The sequence below is a fragment of the Triturus cristatus genome, chromosome 7 (genome assembly GCF_964204655.1).
Source record: "Triturus cristatus chromosome 7, aTriCri1.1, whole genome shotgun sequence".
Taxonomy (NCBI): domain Eukaryota; kingdom Metazoa; phylum Chordata; class Amphibia; order Caudata; family Salamandridae; genus Triturus; species Triturus cristatus.
Window position 1 is genome coordinate 113,097,927 of NC_140590.1, and position 22,209 is coordinate 113,120,135.

The 22,209-nt window shown below is 44.4% G+C and overlaps 1 protein-coding gene across 2 annotated transcripts in view; it reads right to left on the reverse strand.

Annotated features, from left to right (window-relative positions):
• Positions 1–354: 354 nt before the first annotated feature.
• Positions 355–22,209, reverse strand: part of LOC146808962 (C3a anaphylatoxin chemotactic receptor-like) — a 97,118-nt gene continuing 75,263 nt past the window's right edge. Inside the window, exons 2-4 of one of the 2 annotated variants that reach the window (XM_085615762.1) lie at positions 9,090–9,222; positions 8,685–8,728; positions 355–6,205 (exon numbers count right to left, since the gene is read on the reverse strand). In XM_085615762.1, the coding sequence (XP_085471888.1) occupies positions 5,213–6,205; positions 8,685–8,728; positions 9,090–9,222 (1,170 nt within the window). In that variant the 3' untranslated portion in view covers positions 355–5,212. Of the gene's footprint in view, positions 6,206–8,684; positions 8,729–9,089; positions 9,223–22,209 lie in introns of those variants that run through there. The other variant, XM_085615763.1, reaches the window with a different exon arrangement.

The window sequence follows — 22,209 nt, forward strand, 5'->3', positions numbered from 1 at the left end:
TGAGGCCCTGAATATTCTGTAGTGACAGATTGAAAGTCAACCACAAAATATTTCTCTGAATCTGAGGTTCTGTTGTACAGTTTCAACAAACTAAGTAGGACTGCATATTAGGATAACATAACTTCAGAATACAGGGACTGAGTTCATTTACACTATTAACAAATTTCGGCCCAATTCCAGACTAGCTCTCAGTGCCTCACCTGAAGCCCTAACCTGATCAGGGTACCAGGTGATACAGGCAACCTCAAACATTATCACTCTGATTCCCAAGGAAATCGTGGAAACAGATATACCCTTTCATTATTTACTCGTCCATGTACAAGGTGATCACATGACATATACGAATATAGATTTTCAAACATTTATTGAAACAATCATATACTTGCATAGAGAGAATGAGTTGCGACAATTAGGCAGATGAAACAAAGCATTGTACCCAGCGATATTAGAATGGTGAAAAAGATAAACAATTCAACCATGGCAATTTTACTGCATTATTATATTCCTTTCTGTTACTACCTATACTATGAGAGGATAGTGGGAATACCCTCTGCCAGATCGGTTAGGATAGCCTGACCCCCCATACAGAGACAGATGTGCCAGGAAGCCAGTCTCATGTAGAGCAGGGTATCGCACTCTGCAGGTTGAAAGGTCAGAGTCAGTAGGGCTGCATCTCAACACAGTGCACGTTCCAAGATAATCCCAGACAAAGTTCTCCTCTGACAAATGTAGTGCAGAGTCTCTTTATATAACTGAACATTGATCATATCTGACTGGGTCAAAGGTGCAGCACAGATGCGATGATATTTTTGGATTCTGGGAGCTGTCTTTAACAGATAACGTGAGCACTAGAATATCTTGTTCTGTGTTCCTAGCCTTGGACAGAGTGTATGAATTATGAATTATAAAAATATGTAAAAAGTCACCATTAGACAAACAATGTCAAACTAAAATATGCAACTAAAATAAAGACCCGACTCTGGCCCAAGAAAACCATACAACAGTTATGACATTAGCAGGCCCACAGATAAGTTGAATCAAGACTGACTGTTTCTTAACCTGCAGGCACCAGATCTCCGTACCATGGCTGCACAGTGCAGTTTTATAAGTAAAATGCCCCAATCACCCAGGAACGTTCTGAAAGATTAATTCAGCCACTGTCTCCCTGCATGAAGCAAGGTTTAGAACCAGAACAGTGATCCCCATGAAAAGCAACAGCAAACTAAGCTTGCATGACGAGTTGATGTATATTCTTTCACAACCCAGAGCATGTTCAAGAAGTACCTTGCTAGAGAAAGGGCAAAATACATGAGACTGGTGGCATCAGGGTATGTATGCTGAAATATGGCATGAATAATTTCAAAGATCTGGGACAAAATGTCTTCAGTTGAATTTGTCCTCATTGATGACTAGGAACCTGTATATTTAAGACAGCAATATGCATATTGCTTAAAGTGAGATAAGGATAAGGCAGACAAATTCTGCCTTGGTGAATACTTTGATTAATGGCACCCATCATCTGATGTTCAATTCAAGTTTCACATAATGCATCTAAATCAGTGCTCAAAACCACCCCTAAGGCTCCCTACACTCAGGATTAGCAGTGATGAGGGCTGAAATTCAGCAAATTCTTCTGGGCCTTAGACTCTTGCCCTTAGCTCTCTGGTCATTCTAGGGCCTGAAAAGAGCTCAGACTTTACACATGAAACCTCATGGAGACCCAATGAACGACAGGGCCACCAGAAGCTGACTTAGCAGGGACATATATACCATGACTCCTATTTATTTATCCCTAGACACTATCTGTCATAAGACCAGAATAATTAAACACATTGTAGATGATCTTAGACTGCAAACTTGTCTCAGGGTGAATCCCTTGTGTTGGACATGCTTGAAGACCTATGTGTTGTCACAGCTAGTTGTGGTTGCTATAGACAGCCAAGTGGAAGAGATGATGGCTACAGTATCAGGAACCAGTCCCAACAACTCAATCAGAAGGGGCTATTCTGGAGGCCTACACAAAAAAGCAAGTTGGTGAAATCCAACAGCATGGAACCTTTGGGGATTGTGGGATTATGTCAATATTGCACCGCAGGAGAATGGTGTAAAATGGTGGAGATTTTTGAAAGCACAGGTAGAGGATGAATACCATGGCTCAGTATTCCCCATATAGGCCAATCAGAAGCTTTTGTGGGGCTTGGGTCGAAAGTTTAACACGGGGACTCATTCTAATTCTGTCACAAGTAATATTTGTCAGCACGTTGGATGTGTACATTTGTCTGTAAGTGGAAGATTTGAGTAGCAGCTTCTCACTTAAGGTTGCCTCAGACAAATACCACCCTTAACAATCAGGGCCCTTTTTCCAATGATTCCCCAACTTCAGGGCCAAAGCACATGCACAAACAAGACTATTTAACATAAGAATAGTATAAAACTTATTTTTATATAGCACTCTATGGCACTCCTCTCCATTTTTAAAGTACTGTAAATAACAGATGTGACTATTAACAAATGTATGAACTTTGGAAAGATGGAAGCCTGAGTCTGCCTTGCCATCAAGTATATTTGTGAGCTGCAGATCACTGTGAATGTCAGAAGGAATCATAACTCTTTGACCATTCTCTCTGACATCATGTTTATTATCAATCTACAAATACCCTGATTCTGCCCAGTTCTCCTATCGGCACATAAAAGCCTTGCCATTTGCCCAAAAAGTCTTCCCACATGCAACACCATATCCAATGACAACACTAATGTAATTACTGCAAGCTCCCAGTGCATAAAAGTTGCGGTTAGCTAAACACAAACTCACGCATGCACACTTGCAAACACACACATACCTGACACAAAATAAGTAGAGAACTCTCTGTTTGGATGCTTAAGTTTTGATACAAATCTCAATGTGCATTTGCTTAAAACTTACTTTTTGTTGTTACACATAAATGAGTGTCACAGCCTCAAGGAAAAAAATAAACGTCAATCTGTCATATGGCAATTTCAGCAGTCTCAACATGACGTCAGATTTGAATGACAAGTATAAGCAAATAATGTATTCACTTTTGTGCTGAATATTGGTACTTGCATTGTTTCAATATTTTCAAAACAAAACTACATGTCCCTGAATGGTCAAAATGTCATACACTAGGCTAGGTGTAGAAATATACATCATGGGCATAATAAAAAGAAGAAATGTCACAAAACTAACGCGGAAAACGTGACAGGCAAAGACCCAAGGTCGCAAGGCTCACCTGCAGTTTACCAGCTGTACAGTGTTGATTCAAAGTACCTGGGTCCAACGTGCTGTAGGGAAGAGCCAGACATATCATGCAAGGAAGCACTCTCTGCTTGGTTGTGATTCATATATTACAGACCTTCATAGTTGTGCTGCTTACACTCTGGCAATGCAAGTGTGCCTGTCAGTGTTTCTTTCATCATCAGCTGATTTAAATTGCTGGACTTAAGTGATGCGACCCTATGGTACCTTGTCTCATCTTCCCTTGCACCTGCTAAATTGCTAAGCCAGTTTATTTCCCAGCGAGGCAAGAAGGACGACCTTGGCCTATGTGTGACCCAGTCCTGGTAGTGGTCGACAGATAGCCCCCACCCTGCTCACACTAGCACATTACCCACCCATTCAAAGACAAACAGTGTGCTGCCTCTGAAAACACAGAGCCATGGCACGGGGCTAACTCTGGTAGAAAAAAACGTTACCATGATTAAAGAGAAAGAAAAGTTCAACAAACCTGAGCCCAGTATTTTAGGGGGGAGAGACATAAATATAGGCTCGGCCCCGGTGGCTACGGCCCTGGCTGGGCATTCTCAGTTTCCCCTGCGTCTTTGCCAGGCTATGTAGCAAGGTACCATGTTCTTTAGAGTTCACAGAAACACAGTTGCCATTTACCATCTCTCCAAGAATTGTCTTCAATAAACAGTTAACTTCAGCAGTGCTGGCTTTTGACTGTACTCATGAGGAGGATGGAGATATCCCCATTTTAGTTCGATCCCTGGGGCCGGCGGCAGATTAGCCCAGCACCATGTGACTCTGGGTAATAGCTTGCTTAATCTTCCCGACGGCCCCCAGCGCCTGGAGACCCTAATGGGTGATTGTTCGCGCTTACAAATGTGGATTATTATTATTATTATTAATCCGGGTGTTCCAAATGAATAATTATTGGAATCCTAGTACTCCCATGTGGTCACTACTCAAAATTACAGGCTCAAGCATTCTTCAAACAAATACACAAACAATAAAATGATAATGGTCGACAGTCAAGCCTTCGCCTACATCGCTCCTAAAGCATGGAACAGCCTGCCACTACATGTAAGAGCCTCCTCCTCACTTCTTGAATTCCAGTCCAAAGTATGTAACACACTTGAGGATCCAAATAGAGACAACATATTCTCATGCACATCATTCATGGGCAACCAGAGGTGGCAGCTGCCAACCCTAGCTTGCCCCCTTGGTGCACATGGTGCTTTCTTTGCTACTCTTGCTCCCAAGGGTCATAAAGGCGGGAGGAGAAATAAAAAGCAAATGTGACTCCTACTAATACAATTACTTATTATATTTCCCCCTTTTTGTCTACTTCTTTCCCCTTATGAGCAATTAAGAACCTGTTTAGGGGTTCGGAGGGTTCAAAGTTTTCAGGGGCTAAGCATGCGTACTGTGTTATTCTCGACTTTCCAAATGTCAGTAAGTCATTTTTTCGATGAGTAAACGTTGATATCGAGTTTGCTCCTTATATCTTCCCAGATGGACCGCAGAAATAATTAATACATTATCTCTACTTTTGATTGGCATCATACCAATTTCCTTTGGTGAGTTTAAAAGACTTAGAATGTTCACCTTCAATAGTATTTAGTTGGATTTATCTGACTTCACATGACAGTTCAACTTGTGCTGGTCCAAATGGGATATGGGGCGATATGTTTCACAAACCTTGCCTCACACTGCCTTCTTGCTTCACACTTTGGGACACATTTGTTTGTAGAACACCAGAACTAGTTTCATTCTTGTGCACACACTATTTAGAGCACTATATTTATGCAGAGTGGCTGCCACCGAAATGAAAAATCCTATAGTGAATGTTTGAAGACAAGGTCTTAGAACAGTCTCCTGATAAAGCTCTGGAAGCTCGTCAACCAGCATCGCAACCCTACATTGAACATAAGGACATCAGCATGGTGGGCGCATCAAAGAGACCCTTGGTTTTCAAGGCACGCTCTGCACAGACATCTGATGGTTTTCAGGGTCAGTCGAGCTACTAATGTCATCGGCGAAGACTCGGATGAGAACTGAACGTAGAGACTCTATATGGCGATGATTCCTCAGGTAGCCCATGAAAAAGTAGAGGAATGGGTTAATACAGGCAGTGGAAAAGGCTAAAAAGTTAGCCACCTTAAATCCTGCCTTCCATGCTGTTCTGGACCCATACTCAGCCTTCAGTAGAAGCAGCACGTGGTGGGGGAGCCAGCAGACAAAAAATACAACAACCACTACTGTGACAAGCTTCAGGGCAACTTTGGAGTTCTTCACCTTTTTCTGCTTCAACTGGTTGGACAGAATTAGGTTGCATACACTGATGATGATGACGGGGATAACAAAACTAATGATGAATCGACTCATGCGCAAAGCATGTTCTTTTCCTTTACCCAGGTCTTTTGAGTATTTACAATCAGTCCTGGACTTATTTACATAGGTTTCGAAGTAAATTGCATAAGGCAAACTCATGGCTGTTGCCAGTAACCACACTACAAAGCAGATAATGGCACTCAGCTTGATAGTTCGGTGGATCCTGCACCAGATGGGGTTGGTCACCATGATGCAACGATCGATGCTGATGACCATCAACAGAAGGACGCTGGCGAAGAGGTTGAAGAACTTTATGAAGCTGTTCACCTTGCAAGCATCCCTTCCAAAAGGCCAGTGAAAATCCAAGGCTTCCCTGGTGGCAGTGAGGATACGAGAGGCACAGAAGAAGAAGTCGGCCACAGCCAGATTCAGGTACCAGATTGTGCAGACGGTCTTCTCCATCTTGAAGCCCCCCAACCAGATCACAATGGCATTGCCAGAAATCCCCACAATGAAGATGAGCAGGTTAGCGATGCTTGCTGCTATATGCATTTCTTTTATCTGTTCAGGGTGCTTATCGGCAGGTGTTATTAGCAAGCTGAAGGGTGTAGAGAGGTTAGCAGCCATTCCTTCCTGTCAGAATGAAAAGTTGGCATGGCATCAGTCAGAGACACAATATCACAACACTATTGCAACCAAAGAATTATCAAGCCTCACTTACTGGGGCACTGTAATTATGTGGCAAAATAAGGAGCAGGACGAATATTTACAGAACAAAAAATAGGGTTGGTGAAGTATGGGCACTTCATCCACACTATAGCACTTATAAGTGGCTTTTAGGATATTTTAACACACAATGATACACAAAGTGCAGCTGTGCTATAACAACGTAGATGTCTTAAGAACGGAATGTGTGGACATTCAGGAGATCCTATTAAAAATGTTAATTAAGTGATTTTTTTTATTGCATTGGAACACAGGAAAGCTGTTTTATCAGCATATTTTAACATGTTAGAGTAATATCGTTTCTGTAAATACATTGTAGCACTCCAAATGAAGGACGTTTACATGTGCTCATTTCTTGCAATAAAAGCTGCCCCTCTTTCACTCTGCGTATTCTAGCAGCATATTAGACCTTATTTTAAATTTCAGTCAGAACTTTATCTCATGATTTCAGAAAGAAACGTTAAAGCACAAGCATTGCTAAAAGGTGCCCTCATAATCAAGATATCTGATGATAAAAAAGATGTGTCAAGTTAAGGAGTCCCCCGGAAACAATGGTTGGTATGAGCACAGCGTCCATACATTAAAAGTGGTTTTAATAAGTGTCTGCAATGAAAACATGAATGTGCATGAATAGCGAAACAAAACATTTTCATGACATAAGCCTTACGCCTTGTACTGTAATGTACTGTAAGTACTGTCATTCCATACTGTTAAGCCCTTGTATCTGCTATATCCATTCATTGCCATCAGCATAGTGTGCCATTGATGTAGTGCATCAGTCATGTAGATAATACACAAGAGGGATATTCAGATGGAGCTCACTCACACTAGTCATCTAGCGTTGTAAATATACTCCTATGTTTCATTAAATAGAGCCTACAAATAACCCTGGTGCATGGACACAGATAAAGCACTGAGGGTCCACTGCTTGAAACATGAACCATCTGTCGCCCCCCTTAACTTTGTGAGACTTACTTTGGGCCAGGTTTATCAAGGTTTTGTGATGCAAAACCTAAGTGAGATGTATCAAGCTACGCATGGTCACCTTGCATTACTCTGGCCCAAGGAGGCGTACCATGGATGGAACATGGGTGTTCCTGTGAATCCACCAATGGATTTTGGTGCATTCCCAGATTTACCATTACTGGTAGACCTGGAAATGCACCAAAAAAGATGCTCCTTCCTATCTTTGTTTCTTCCCCTTTCTATGTGTGCCGCATTTTGAAGAACAGATAGAAAAAGGATAAAGCCTCTCAGGATTGTTTTTGTGCAGAAAGTCTCCCGTCCTGCACAAAAACAATACCGCCGACAGCGCAGGCACCCTTGCACCATGACGCAAGGGTGGCTGAATTGGTGCTAGGCAGCCAAAAGTGTGTCAGTGCTAGGAAACGACAAGCGATGCCTGGGTAACACATTTTAAAAAATAGATTCAAACAACAGAGAATTGTTCAATATTCATCTCATGGGAGAGGTGAGCGCAGGCAGAAGATCTAAATGTACAGAAAACCGAGTGTGGTTGGATATTAAAATTGAGCTTAATAAATTACAAATCATCTATTTGAGATTGTGTGTGGTGTACTGGAGAAACATAAGTGTACTCCCTCATAGAGGGATTGGATAATCGTCAAGCTTCAGTCAGGGTCTATTGTTGGAGAGTACGTTTGAAAGCCTTTTGCGGTTTGTTTGGGATGTAATGAGAGGAGGAGTGTGTCAAGAAATGAGTCAACAGGTAAATCACAAAATTGGTGCTAGGCAGCCAAAAGTGTGTCAGTGCTAGGAAACGACAAGCGATGCCTCGGTAACACATTTTAAAAAATAGATTCAAACAACAGAGAATTGTTCAATATTCATCTCATGGGAGAGGTGAGCGCAGGCAGAAGATCTAAATGTACAGAAAACCGAGTGTGGTTGGATATTAAAATTGAGCTTAATAAATTACAAATCATCTATTTGAGATTGTGTGTGGTGTACTGGAGAAACATAAGTGTACTCCCTCATAGAGGGATTGGATAATCGTCAAGCTTCAGTCAGGGTCTATTGTTGGAGAGTACGTTTGAAAGCCTTTTGCGGTTTGTTTGGGATGTAATGAGAGGAGGAGTGTGTCAAGAAATGAGTCAACAGGTAAATCACAGTCACCTGCAAGGACGAGATTATCATCTGGATAATGTAAGAGCTTCTGGGAGATAGAGTACTAAAACAGAGGTGTTAGGCCCATAAACATTGAAAAATAGAATTGGGACCTTGTCAATGTATAGTTTGAGCAATAACCATCTTCCTTCTACATCAGTTTCCTGAGACCAGTTGAATCTTTACCGATTTGTGCCATAAGATCACAGCCCCTTGCTTTTCACCGTTAATAGGCAAGAAGAATACCTTAGCCACCCACCCTTTCTGTAGTTTTTAGATTCGTTTTCTGAAAAGATGAGACTCCTGCAAAAAAGCAAAGTGAGCATTAAAATTTGACAAATGAGTGAGGACTCATTGTCTTTTGATTCGGGAGTTCAACCCTCTGAAGTTCCAAGAAACTATTGACAAAACCATTCAAAAGTAACATGAAGAAAAGTACAATCTTACATCATGTAAAAGGGGATAAAAAAGAACCATATGATAGGTGAGAAGAGTAACATAATGAAAAAGAGGTAAAAAATTGTGGAATTTGAAATAATAAAGGGAAGAGAGAAGAGTGGAAAAGAAATAGCAGCAAAAGAAAATAAAGGGAGGAAGGTACAAAACAATGAGGATTAGAAAAAAGGGAAATAAGCAAAAAAGTGTAAAAAACAGGGGAACATACCTAACAATAGTTTGATGAGGGGGGAGCCCAAATGGATACGACAACACGTCCGGTCCTCAGACGGGAACAAGGTACAAAAAGGGGGGTAAGTAGGGAACAGATGACTAGGACAAGTACAAGAAGGAAACAACTCCTGCAATGAAAATGAAAATAATAAGAGAATAAGTTAGCCTAAATAATTTATACTTTCCTTCAAAGATGACTGTTACCTAAAATAAAACAAAAGAACAGTAATGAAGATTATACCATTATTATATGAGCAATCATCTACAAATATAGAACCTGTGAGGAAAAACAAAAACAAATTGGAAGATGAAGCAATGTCCATATTGTCCACTTTGTATGTCGCAAGGAAAGCCTTTAGACAAGATGGGTCTTCATAGGATGCCGTCTTACTGTTGTATGTCCTTTTAAAAAGACGAGCATGAAACAGCCCAAAGCATGCTCCGAGAGATCAAAGAGTTTGTCTCACACTCAAAAATTTCTCCCTTTTGATCAGCTATACTTTTGCCATAGTCTTGGGAGAAATATATGTGATGACCTGAACATGAGATTACTTTAAGAAGCCTAGCTGTGTTAATGACTTACAAAAAGTACAGGATGACTCCTCCAGGTCTTTTGGAAGTGAGGATGGCCTAATCTGTTTGCCTGATAGAAATTAAACAGTGTCTCTAATGACAAATTCAGTAACTGAGGTAAATAAGTTTTGCAAAACTAAATTGGATTCAACCCCACTATCCCTTCAGGCACACCATAGATACGAAGATTATTCCTCCTATTGTGGTTTTCGAGGTCTTCAACTTGCTTCTGCAAGGTAACTAACTACATCTGGAGAGAGTTCACTGTGAGAGATGTTGCGTTCAGAAAAGTATTTTGCTGCTCCACAAGATATTTGTTCCTCCATATGTGACCACCTGTCACTAAGCGATTGTAACCTAGCATTAGTTTTCTCCATAAACAGATGTAAAACCCTATTTTCTTCCAACGAGAAATCCATTGAGACTGGAGTAGGAGACTTTGTAAGAGATGATGGATCTTTTTTCAATCTCTTAATTGATGCTTTACCAGGATTAGACTGTGTGGAAACAATGGCGGAGGTGGAGGCAGAGCTCTTGTGTGAGGATGTTTCATCCATTGCAATGTAAGTTGAAAGAGCAGAAGAGTGTTTGAGCTGTTTGTTTGAGGGAGACCAGCAGGGTTGTTTAAAAGTTTTATTTTGCTCATATTATAGAGCCACCACCAGAATGGTTGAAAAGCAGTGCACCACAGGTGTTGGGACCAGAGGCAAACATGAAGCCACAAGAATCAGCTTAGGCAACTGGGGATATGACTCGTATTTCTAGAAAATTATTCATTAAACCTCACCCGTTGTCAAAACATTGGACCACTCTAAACAATACACTCCAGTTTTCACATTTGAAATTAGCTTTAGCTGAATGCAGGGCAATATGGAAATGTAGTGAGGAGTTGGCAGCCTCTGCTTTACCGTTCCGTGAAGAAAATGGTGGACGCTTCTGAGGAACTGAAGCGCACCGCCGATATTACTACAAAGATGCACACCTGAGATCTAAAAAGAGCGGTGCAGCAGCTACTGTAAAATAACACTTGTTTCCATGACAAATGTCGGTGTCCTGGGAGGATGCCATTGCACCACTGCTTACAGTGCCATCCCTCTGTAGCTCACAGAAATGCCCCCATCTTCACCGGCGTCAAGCCACACCTCCTGCTTTCTGGGTTACTGACAGTCCCATAAAGGGATCAAGAACACAGTGGTAATTCAAAACCAATTGCTTCGTTTAGAAAGCACACTCAAGTACTGCACTGCTAAAATACACTAAGTATGTTTATAAGTGTTTATTTCAACAGTCGCATACTGATGCTTAGTACATGAGTAATAACCACACAGAATATAATTAAAAGAGGGCTAGTGCATGTTACTAGAAGGGAAAATGATATATGGACAGTTCTAACATGAGGGTCCTAGCAGCATAACAACCTAAAGACTACTTCTGCTTGGCAAACTATGAGAACATGGAGTAGCTAACTTGCCTCTAGCTATTCTTGGAACTCTGCGAACTACAAACTTGTTCACAGTAAATCAGCTATGGTGATCAGACTTCAGCAGGGAGAGTGTTTTCCCTTCAGCTGGGTGTAACTTCTCTCCTCTCTGTATCAGCACTCAGCGAAAGAATGGATGGTGCAGCAGTCGGGCAGGAGCTCTCATGATAACCTGAATCTGAAGCCTCTACCATTCAGTGGTCTATTCACGGGATTTATATAGGTTTGACCACTGATTTTAAACTACATTGTGAGACTTTCAATTAACCTGAGACATAACCAAGTTGAACCAACATGATGGAAATACTTCAACTAGGACTGCATGCTTAATTTACAAATACACTGTCAGACTTTGAATTGTAAATATCATGTAGCTTGTAGCAGAATTTGTTCACCTTATCTGTTAGCAAAGTAATTGTTTAGAGGAACTGACATTTTCATGAGTTCTGGAAAAGATAATGACATGCTGGATGTGGACCCAAGGCAGACAGGCTAAATTAACTAGCTCAAAAGGGAGCCTGGCTTTGGAAGTTTTGGGGAGTGCAATCTAATTAAAACTGTGGCAGAAGGGATATATGCACATGACGAATCATAGATAATATTCACTGCACTCTAGAATATCGTCCCATAATGCTTTGCAGGGCCTTTGGTTGGGATTGTACTTTTGCCAATAACTGTGCTTGGGGTGGTTCAAGGAGGATGGGACCACCACTGAATCATTCAGCATTATGTGCTCTTTGTGTTCAATGCATCTGCTCGGTTCTCTCCCTCGGTTAGGGAGGACCCCAAAATCATCACCTCTCTCACTGCTTGATATATTTTCATTTTCCCTTTTGTGAGATAACTATATGCATTTTTGCATGTAAAAATAGAACTATTTATTGTTCAGCTGGAGGTACTGCTTGTCATATTTTTAATTTCACTTATGTGAGATAACTATATGTATTGTAACATGTAAAGATAGTTATTTGTTGTTTTACTAAATGTTTGTGAGATTATTGTTTTATTGATTCGCATTATGTTGAAAATGCAATATTTCTGTCTTATTAATATGCATAACATGGAATTTATGCACACACTCTTGAGTGAGCTATTGCACCCACAACCCTTTGATAAAACAACTTTACCTTTACATGATAAAAAGCATATAATCAATTCACAAAAATGAACTTTGAAAAATGCCAGGCAATGAGAGAGGTGACGATTTTGGGATCACTCCTAACCTAGGGGGAGGGCAAGCAGATACCTTGAACACACAAAGAATATCATGCTGAACGATTCAGTGGTGGTCCCATCCTCCTAGGACCACCCCAAGCAAAGTTATGGGCAAGAATACAATCCCAACCAAAGGCCCTGCAAATCATTATGGGACGATATTCTAGAGTGCAGTGAATATTATAATATTAGCTCTCAGCTGAGCCGGAGAGCCTGCCCCTTGAGAAATGTTTTGATATTGGATACTATAATATTCATGGCTGCACTGTAAAGAAGGGAGGGATGTGATTGTAATCAATTACCATAATAATGTGTTTGACATTAACAGGAGTAGCATTGTAACTGAGCTGTAGAAAGGCCTAGATACTTTTATAAACTCCATTAGAAATAATGTGGTGCTCATATGGGTTTGAGATTTTAACATCCAAACTCGTTCCTTGGCAGCTACTCATGCTTGTGTCATTAAGAATGATGAAGGGGACGACTGTAGACATTTTTTATACAACGTGTATGGGGAAATGTTAAACTCAGTGATTGCTAAATATGATCTTGAAATACTACAGTGTGCCTGCGATACTGATAGGGACCTGATACCAACTTTTATTGGGAGGAATGCTAATTTAATTATTGATCATGTCTTAATCTCATCTAACACTTCCTATATGTGTGATACTTCACGGGTTGCCCAATTGTCTCTAAGTGATCATAATTGTATTGTTATGTAATTTCAAATGTTGGGCCTAAAAAGGACAATGCATCTATGTACAGTAGTAAATATTACCCCGCATAGATCCAACGGGACTCGTATTAGATGGGATGGTGTGGAACCCTGAAAAGTTATCAATGAAATTGTTTTAAAATGAAACAAAGAGATTATTTATTGTTTAAAAGAGGATGTAGACCCTAGGAAGCTGATTGCTAATTTTAAAAAGATTAAGGGCCAGATGTACGACCCATTTTTGCATGCGCAAAAGGGTTTGCTAACCAGTTTGGGCATGCAAAAACTATTGGGCCATGTACATAGCCTAGTTAGCGAGTCGCAATTGTTTAGCGACTCGCTAAATAGGTTTTGCAACTCGCTAATAGGAAGGGGCGATCCCTTCTAAAGAGCGAGTCTCAGAACCATGTACAAATGTTTTGCAACCACAATTGCGGTCGCAAAACACTTGCAATTACCACCTACTTCAAGTAGGTGGTAATGCATTCGCAAATGAGAAGGGGTTCCCAGGGACCCCTTCCCCTTTGCAAAAGCATGCAAATTTATTTTTAAGAGACAGTGGTACTAGGGACCACTGCCTCCCTTAAAAAATGAAACAAAAACGTTTCCTTTTTTTCTAAATGCATCCCATTTTCCTTTAAGGAAAATGGGCTACATTTACAAAAAAAAATGTTTTATTTAAAAGCAGTCCAAGACATGGTGGTCTTCTTAGCCCAGCAGGCTTCCATCCCTGGGAGGGCTGGCATTTCCAATGGGCTCCAAAATTTGCGAGAGGCTCATTAATATTATAAGCCTCACAATTTGCGACCCCGTTGGGAATCGCAAACAGTGTCAAACACACTGTTGTACATTTCATTTAGTGCCTCGCAATTTGAGACTTGCAATGTGTCACGAATTGCGCGGCGCTAAATGAAATGGTCGTACACCTGGCCCTAATACTATTATTGACAGGATTTTAAATGCCCCCATCAGGTAGGGAAGGAAAAAAAAGAAGGGGTGGTTTGACCATACTTGTACCGAAGCACTAAAGAAACTGAAACAAGCCCTACATTGTAAGCAGAGAGACAATGTGTTAATCAAAAACCTAAGACATAATTATAAACTTGCTCTTGATACTAGGAAAAGGGAGCTACAAGAGATAGCATGTCATTATCATTTACCCATTCCTCCAGTTGCAATAATAAAATCTTACTCATCACCTTGGCAGATGAATCTAAAAGTGATAAGGGACAGTCATTTTTAGCTTCTGACCTATCTCCTTTTTTGTAAATGGGAATGTCAGGAATCCCCTCCCGCACATGGATTCCCTCCCACGATGCCACTTCCGTGAACCTGGTGCGCTTGGAGGAGAGTGGACTACAACTCCCAGAATGCCCTCCGGCAACAATTGCCTTATGCAACACAAGAGTTCTGGTTACATAACACCAAGGGTAACGCCTAGTTTTCATGTTATGCAACTCAAGAGTTCTGGTTGCATAACACCAAGGGTAACGCCTAGTTTTCATGTTATGCAACTCAAGAGTTCTGGTTACATAACACCAAGGGTAACGCCTAGTTTTCATGTTATGCAACTCAAGAGTCATGGTTATACAACGCCGAGAGTACTACTTAAGGAGAAGATCACTGGGACTCGGCGTCGGATATTCTGATCTTTGCCGGAGTACCTGGTTGAGGTACACGGACCCGTTGGTGAGTTGAGAGGCGGAAGGAACATTCTAAGGAGCGGAGGAGAGGTGCTAGCGTGTGCTTCCTGCCCGTGTCCTGTCCCGTTCTGAGAGCCGTATTCAACGTCATTGGGCACAAGTCCCGTTGGTAGAGCCGAAGCTCCCAACGGCCTGACAATTTGGAGAAAACGAGGTTGGTGCGAGCCAAAGCTCCCAACCCTCGTTACTTGGGTAAACACACGCTTAGAGCTAAGACGCTATCCAGGAGGTGTTTCCGCGTCTTAGCCATCGACACTCGTAGGAGAACTGGGATAGGTAGAGCGGCTGCTCCCATCCGTTCTCTGCGCCACCGTGGGTATCATCACTTAAACCCAGATACAAGAGACGCACACTAGGAGGTGTTCCCAGTGTCTTTGTGTTGTGGCAGTACTCTGGGGGATACTGGTAGAGTGGCTGTTCCCAGGTGGTAGAGAGCCCGGCCGGGTGACTCCCACGTGCCCCCCGCAAATTCCACAACCTTGGTACTACCCTTCACAGCGGTCGAGTGGCATTGTCAGCCACTGCTTAGCACTGTGCCCTCCGTTGGAGCATACCGGGTCCGGTGTGCATGCGGAGGACGGTTAGAAGAGCTGTGAATGGGTATCGTACTTTAACTGGCGATTCCAGTACCGGTATTCTTTGTTGTCTGTAGTTGTTTATCTGTTTATTAAATCATCCTTAAACTTCCATTTCTCTGGTCCGTCGTCTGTTTGTCCCAACCCAGAGAAAGCCAGGACGTTACATAATATCTGACCTCTTCCATAACCATCTCCTGGTTGGGCGAACGACATGGCCACGATTGAGGATGTGATGGCCGTCTTAGCCGCGAAGCGAATCGAGCTCACCGCTTCCAGACAGGAAACAGCAGTCGTCAAGGCTAGAATGGACGCTCTGCAGAACGATCCGCTACAGGCGGGTGCCTCTCACACGGCCACGGCTCCTGCGGTTGTGGTAGAGATGCCCCTAGCCATTCCTTTGGCGACACCAGAGAGGTACAGCGGAGACCCCAACACAGTGCAGGTATTCCTCACTCAAGTAGCACTGCATCTGTCCTGCAAACCAAAGGCCTTTCCTACCAGCCAAGCCAGAGTGGCCTTTCTGATCTCGTATCTTGCTGGGAACGCGGCGCAATGGGCAGTCCCACTGGTGAGCAGGGACGACCCTATCCTATGTGATTGGGGAGCCTTCTGCGAGGAATTCTTGAAGGTGTTTGATCAAAGGGCAGACTCGTATACTGCCGATCGAGAGATGTTGGAGCTGAGGCAAGGCAACAATGATCTGGTGCAGTACCTTAATGCTTTTCGAAGGCTAGTGGCCGAAACTAAGTGGCCCATAGCCAAACAAACCGCACTGTTTCACCAGGGCTTGAGCAAAGAGCTCAAAGATGTGGTAGCACAATTCGACCCCCAACCCAAGACATGTGAGGGCTTTATCAACCTGGTGCTACGGCTGGACCATAGATTGATCGAAAGAAAGGGCGATCACAAGAGGAAAGGGAAAGCGCTGCCATCGTATGTTTCGATGGGTGGCCCTGAGACCAACTCCTCCACCAGGACGGAACCCATGGACATAGGAGCTATAAGGGCGAGCCTTACAGCCACTGAAAAAGAATCACGCCGCAAGCAAGGCCTTTGCCTTTACTGCAGAAAAAAGGGGCACTATGTACGCGAGTGTGCAGCCAAGCCAAAAACCTCACGATACCGAGCGAACAAAACGGTGACAGCAGTGGTGGACGCACCAGCGGAAAACTGAGGGACTCCGGGTCTAGGGAAGGGGCATCTTGGAGTCACACCCACATCCCTTCCATGTTGAGCCCGAATCAAGAAGGACGAAGACATTTGTTTATTACCTTACGCGTAGGAGTGCAGGACCAGTGGATACCTGTGGTAGCCATGATTGATTCAGGAGCCACGGGCATGTTCATGGACTACAATGAAGCACGGAGACTGGGTCTCACTCTCCTTCCCAAACAGATACCAGAGGAGGTGTATGCAGTGGATGGGAGAAGTCTGGTGACCGGACCTATCGGACAGCACACAGGAGAAATACCGGTGAGGTTCGGAAAACTGCACGAACGTATCGATTTTAGCATAATCAGAGCCCCGCAGTACGGGGTCATATTGGGTCTACCCTGGCTCCAAAAACATAACCCAACGGTGGATTGGCCTACGCATCACATTGAGATGACTTCCCCGTTTTGTGAACAATGGTGCGGCATGCGGCAGGACCCCCACGAAGGTGAGGTAGGCGAAGGTCACACGGTCGCCACGGCAGCAGAAAAAGACGTAAAGCTGACCAGAGTGTATCACAGTTTCGGGGACGTCTTCGATGAAATCCGAGCGGAGGTGCTCCCTCCATATAGACCGTTCGACTGCCAAATCGACCTGGTTCCGGGGGCTAGTGTTCCCAGCGGCAGACTGTATGCGGTCACAGAACCCGAAAACGTACATCTACGGGGATATTTGGATAAGTTACTAGGGCTGGGGTTCATCAGGCCGTCGATTTCCCCTGCCGCATCGCCTCTCTTTTTCATTCTGAAAGCGAATTGCGAATTGAGGGCCTGCGTGGACTTTAGGGCCTTGAACGCGATAACCATAAAAAAACGGTACCCCCTGCCTCTTATAAGCGTTCTCCTGGAACAGGTAAAAAAGGCCCAAATATACACAAAGCTTGATCTCAAGGGGGCATACCATCTTGTGCGCATGAGGGACGGCGACAAATGGAAAACCGCCTTTAAGACCAGGTTCGGGCTCTTTGAGTACCTCGTCATGCCGTTCGGACTATGCAATGCCCCTGCCACCTTCCAATACTTCCTCAATGAGGTGTTCCGGGAGGTATTGGATATCTACGTGGTCGTTTACATAGACGACATACTCATCTACTCCAACTCAGAGGAAGAACACGTACAGCACGTATCCGCGGTTCTCAAAAAACTGAGGGAGAACATGCTATACTGCAAACTCAGCAAATGTGACTTCCACGTCACATCAGTGGAATTCCTTGGGGTGATGCTGAGCCCCAACGGACAGGAGATGGCGGAACGCAAGATCAGAGCGGTGGAGGAGTGGCCGGTGCCCCGAGGAGTAAAGGAAGTCCAGAGCTTCATAGGCTTCGCCAACTTTTATAGGCGTTTTATTGAGGGGTTTTCTGGCTTGGTTACCCCGATCACGCAACTACTAAGGAAGTCTCAGGAGTTCGTGTGGGGACCGGAAGCACAAAAAGCATTTGTGGCCCTCAAGAAGGCCTTCAGCACCGCCCCGGTGCTAGCTCACTCGAATCCGGAATTACCCTATGTGGTAGAAGCGGACACCTCTGATGTGGCGCTGGGTGCCATTCTATCTCAGAGGAATGAGGTGACGGGTTTGCTCCATCCTGTGGCGTACATGTCTCGTAAATTGAACGACGCGGAACGCAATTACCATATTGCAGAGAAGGAACTACTCGCAATAAAGGACGCATTTGCTGAGTGGAGTCATTTGTTAATGGGGGCCAGACACGTGGTTACAGTGTATACGGACCAGAGAAACCTCCAGTTTCTGACGGCGGCGCGGCGTTTGTCTCCCCGTCAAATGAGGTGGATGATCTTTTTCTCCGGTTTCAATTTCCACATCACATACCGACCCGGTACGGAGAACAGGAAAGCGGACGCGCATTCGAGGCAATCGAATGCCAGGGATCCGCAGCCGGTTGCCGAACATTCCATCATCCCTCCAGGAGTTGTGATAGGGGTGATTTAACCACAGACGTTCCTCAGGGGGGTCCAGAAGAGGACCCATACCTTCATGTGGCGGAGGTGGCTTCGCAGTCACAAGGAGTGGCAGATGAAGGACGGGATTCCGGTGAAAGGACGATGTATGTTGTTACCCACGCCTAGGCTTCGAAAACAGACCTTCACCTGGTGCCACGTGTCTCCCTGTGCCGGCCATCTGGGTGTCGAAAAGACGGTAGCGAGCCTAGGACGGCAGTTCTGGTGGCCTGCCAAGAGAACAGACGTCCGGAATTGGTGTTCATCATGTACCGTTTGCGCATCCATGAAATCGGACCACAGAAGATCGCAAGGACTCCTCCAACCCCTTCCTACACCGACCAAACCCTGGGAAAACATATCCTTAGACTTCATTGTCGGGCTACCAAAGGATCAAGGAAAGACGGCCATACTGGTGGTGGACTATCTCACGAAGATGGGGCACTTCCTCGCTTGCAAACAGGTACCTTCGGCAGGAGAGCTGGCGTCGTTGTTATTGAAGAATGTAGTGAGACTACATGGCCTACCCAACGTGATCGTGTCGGACAGGGGGTCTCAGTTCACGTCGCACTTCTGGAAAACTTAGTGTTCGGCGTTACACGTCAAGTCTGCCATGTCCACGAGTTATCACCCGCAGACGGTCGGCCAGACGGAGCACCTGAACCAGCCGCTCAAACAATATCTACGTTGTTTTGTAGAGCAAGGGAAGGATGAGTGGGTGGACCTACTTTGGATCGCGGAAATCGCGTACAACAACGCCACACATTGTTCCACCAAGACCTCCCCTTTTTATAGTAACTACGGCCATCATCCCCGGTTCTTGCCGTTTCTGCACCCGGTCAGGGAAGACAGATTGCCGACAACAGCCAAGAGGGTGGCCCGCATCAAGGAGGCCTTGATGAGTTCTCGAGTTGCCCTGGAGGGGGCTAAGGCCACGTATAAAGCCTTTTCTGATAGGAGGAGAAGGCCTGGACCGGTCTACAAACCTGGAGATTACGTCTGGGTCTCTACACGGCACATGAGATTCAAGAAAAGTAGCGTGTTCCATCCCCGCTTCATGGGCCCATATAGGATCCTTCGATGCATCAGCCCGGTGAACGTGAAAGTGTGCCTGCCCCAGTCCCTGCGGATCCATCCTGTGTTCCACGTTTCTCTCTTGAAACCCGCGAACGCGGTGAGGCCTCGTACGCCGGTGTCGGTGACTGTGGATTCGGAGGTGGAGTACGAGGTGGCTGGTATCTTGGATTCCAAGTGGCGCAGGGGCAAACTATGGTATCTGGTGGCATGGAAGGGGTACGGACCCGAGGAGCAGTCATGGGAACCTGCGGCGGGGGTTCATGCTCCTCGTCTGGTATCGTCGTTTCATCGTCGATATCCTTCCTGTGCTGGTCCTGATGGGGGGCGCTGATGAGAGGGGGATGTACTGTCAGGAATCCCCTCCCGCACATGGATTCCCTCCCACGATGCCACTTCCGTGAACCTGGTGCGCTTGGAGGAGAGCGGACTACAACTCCCAGAATGCCCTCCGGCAACAAGTGCCTTATGCAACTCAAGAGTTCTGGTTACATAACACCAAGGGTAACGCCTAGTTTTCATGTTATGCAACTCAAGAGTCATGGTTATACAACGCCGAGAGTACTACTTAAGGAGAAGATCACTGGGACTCGGCGTCGGATATTCTGATCTTTGCCGGAGTACCTGGTTGAGGTACACGGACCCGTTGGTGAGTTGAGCGGCGGAAGGAACATTCTAAGGAGCGGAGGAGAGGTGCTAGCGTGTGCTTCCTGCCCGTGTCCTGTCCCATTCTGAGAGCCGTATTCAACGTCATTGGGCACAAGTCCCGTTGGTAGAGCCGAAGCTCCGAACGGCCTGACAATTTGGAGAAAACGAGGTTGGTGCGAGCCGAAGCTCCCAACCCTCGTTACTTGGGTAAACACACGCTTAGAGCTAAGACGCTATCCAGGAGGTGTTTCCGCGTCTTAGCCATTGACACTCGTAGGAGAACTGGGATAGGTAGAGCGGCTGCTCCCATCCATTCTCTGCGCCACCTTGGGTATCATCACTTAAACCCGGATACAAGAGACGCACATTAGGAGGTGTTCCCAGCGTCTTTGTGTTGTGGCAGTACTCTGGGGGATACTGGTAGAGTGGCTGTTCCCAGGTGGTAGAGAGCCCGGCAGGGTGACTCCCACGTGCCCCCCCGTAGATTCCACAACCTTGGAACTACCCTTCACAGCGGTCGAGTGGCATTGTCGGCCACTGCTTAGCACTGTGCCCTCCGTTGGAGCATACCGGGTCCGGTGTGCATGCGGAGGACGGTTAGAAGAGCTGTGAATGGGTATCGTACTTTAACTGGTGATTCCAGTACCGGTATTCTTTGTTGTCTGTAGTTGTTTATCTGTTTATTAAATCATCCTTAAACATCCATTTCTCTGGTCCGTCGTCTGTTTGTCCCAACCCCGAGAAAGCCAGGACGTTACAGGGAACAATAACTTACTGACCCCATGATCGGGGTATACACTCTGTAACTGCTCGGTTAAAAACCCTTGTGAGAATTGGCACACACAACTCTCCATGGCCGCAGATACAGCAAATATTAAGTTATTGTGGGATACTGTGAATATGCCATTTTTGAAGGATGATTCACTCCCAGAACTATTATCCCATGTTACAAGCGATGCCTGGGTAAACCATTTTAGGGGTATCTTTCTTTAACCCAATGGGTATTGTAACATCCATGGCACCTAATCCAAAACAGAGTGAGTGGTATGTTATACCATTAAATATCATAGTGGAAGAAGTCCAGCAAGGGCTGAGGGGCAGTAAGGGAGGAAAATCTCTGGGCCCTGATGGAGTACCTGTTGATGTATATAAAGCTGAGCCCGATTTGTGGGTGCTAATTCTCACAAGGGTTTTTAACCAAGCAGTTACAGAGTGTATACCCCCATCATGGGGTCAGTAAGTTATTGTTCCCATCTGCAAAAAAGGAAATAGGAAAGAAGCTAAAAATGACTGTCCCTTATCACTTTCAGTTTCATCTGCCAAGGTGATGAGTAGGATTTTATTATTGCAACTGGAGGAATGGGTAAATGATAATGATATACTCTCCCTAGCCCAACATGGTTTTAGAAGAGGTTTAGGGACAATAGAACAATTTATTAATCTAGAGTTGCTAATCAGCAAATACACACGTGCTAAAGAAGGGAGAATACCTATGTTTTGCCAATCTAAGTAGTGCCTTTGACTTAGTTGATCATACCATTTTGTGGCCTACTTTACTTAATCCGGGGGCACCTAAAGGTATTATCCATTTCCTAGCAAGGCTTTACAAAACATTATCTTGTAAAGTGAGATAAGGACAACTGGGCGAGTGCACTCCAATTTTGAAGTAAAACGTGGCATTCGCCAAGGTTGCGTCCTTGCTCACTTACTTTTCTCACTTTTTGTTAATGAGATTGATAAAGTGCTGCAGTTGGAAAAGGCAGATGCACCATTAATATCCTATACCGATTTTATTATACGCAGATGATGTGGTGCTACTGTCTAGGACCCCGATCGTCCTACAACGACTTATGGATAAATTCAGCATGTCCATAGGGGAAAGTAAACTGTCACAAAAACTTTCACCATGATATGTGGCACCAGAACAACAAAGTGCACATTTTTTTATATTGATAGCAC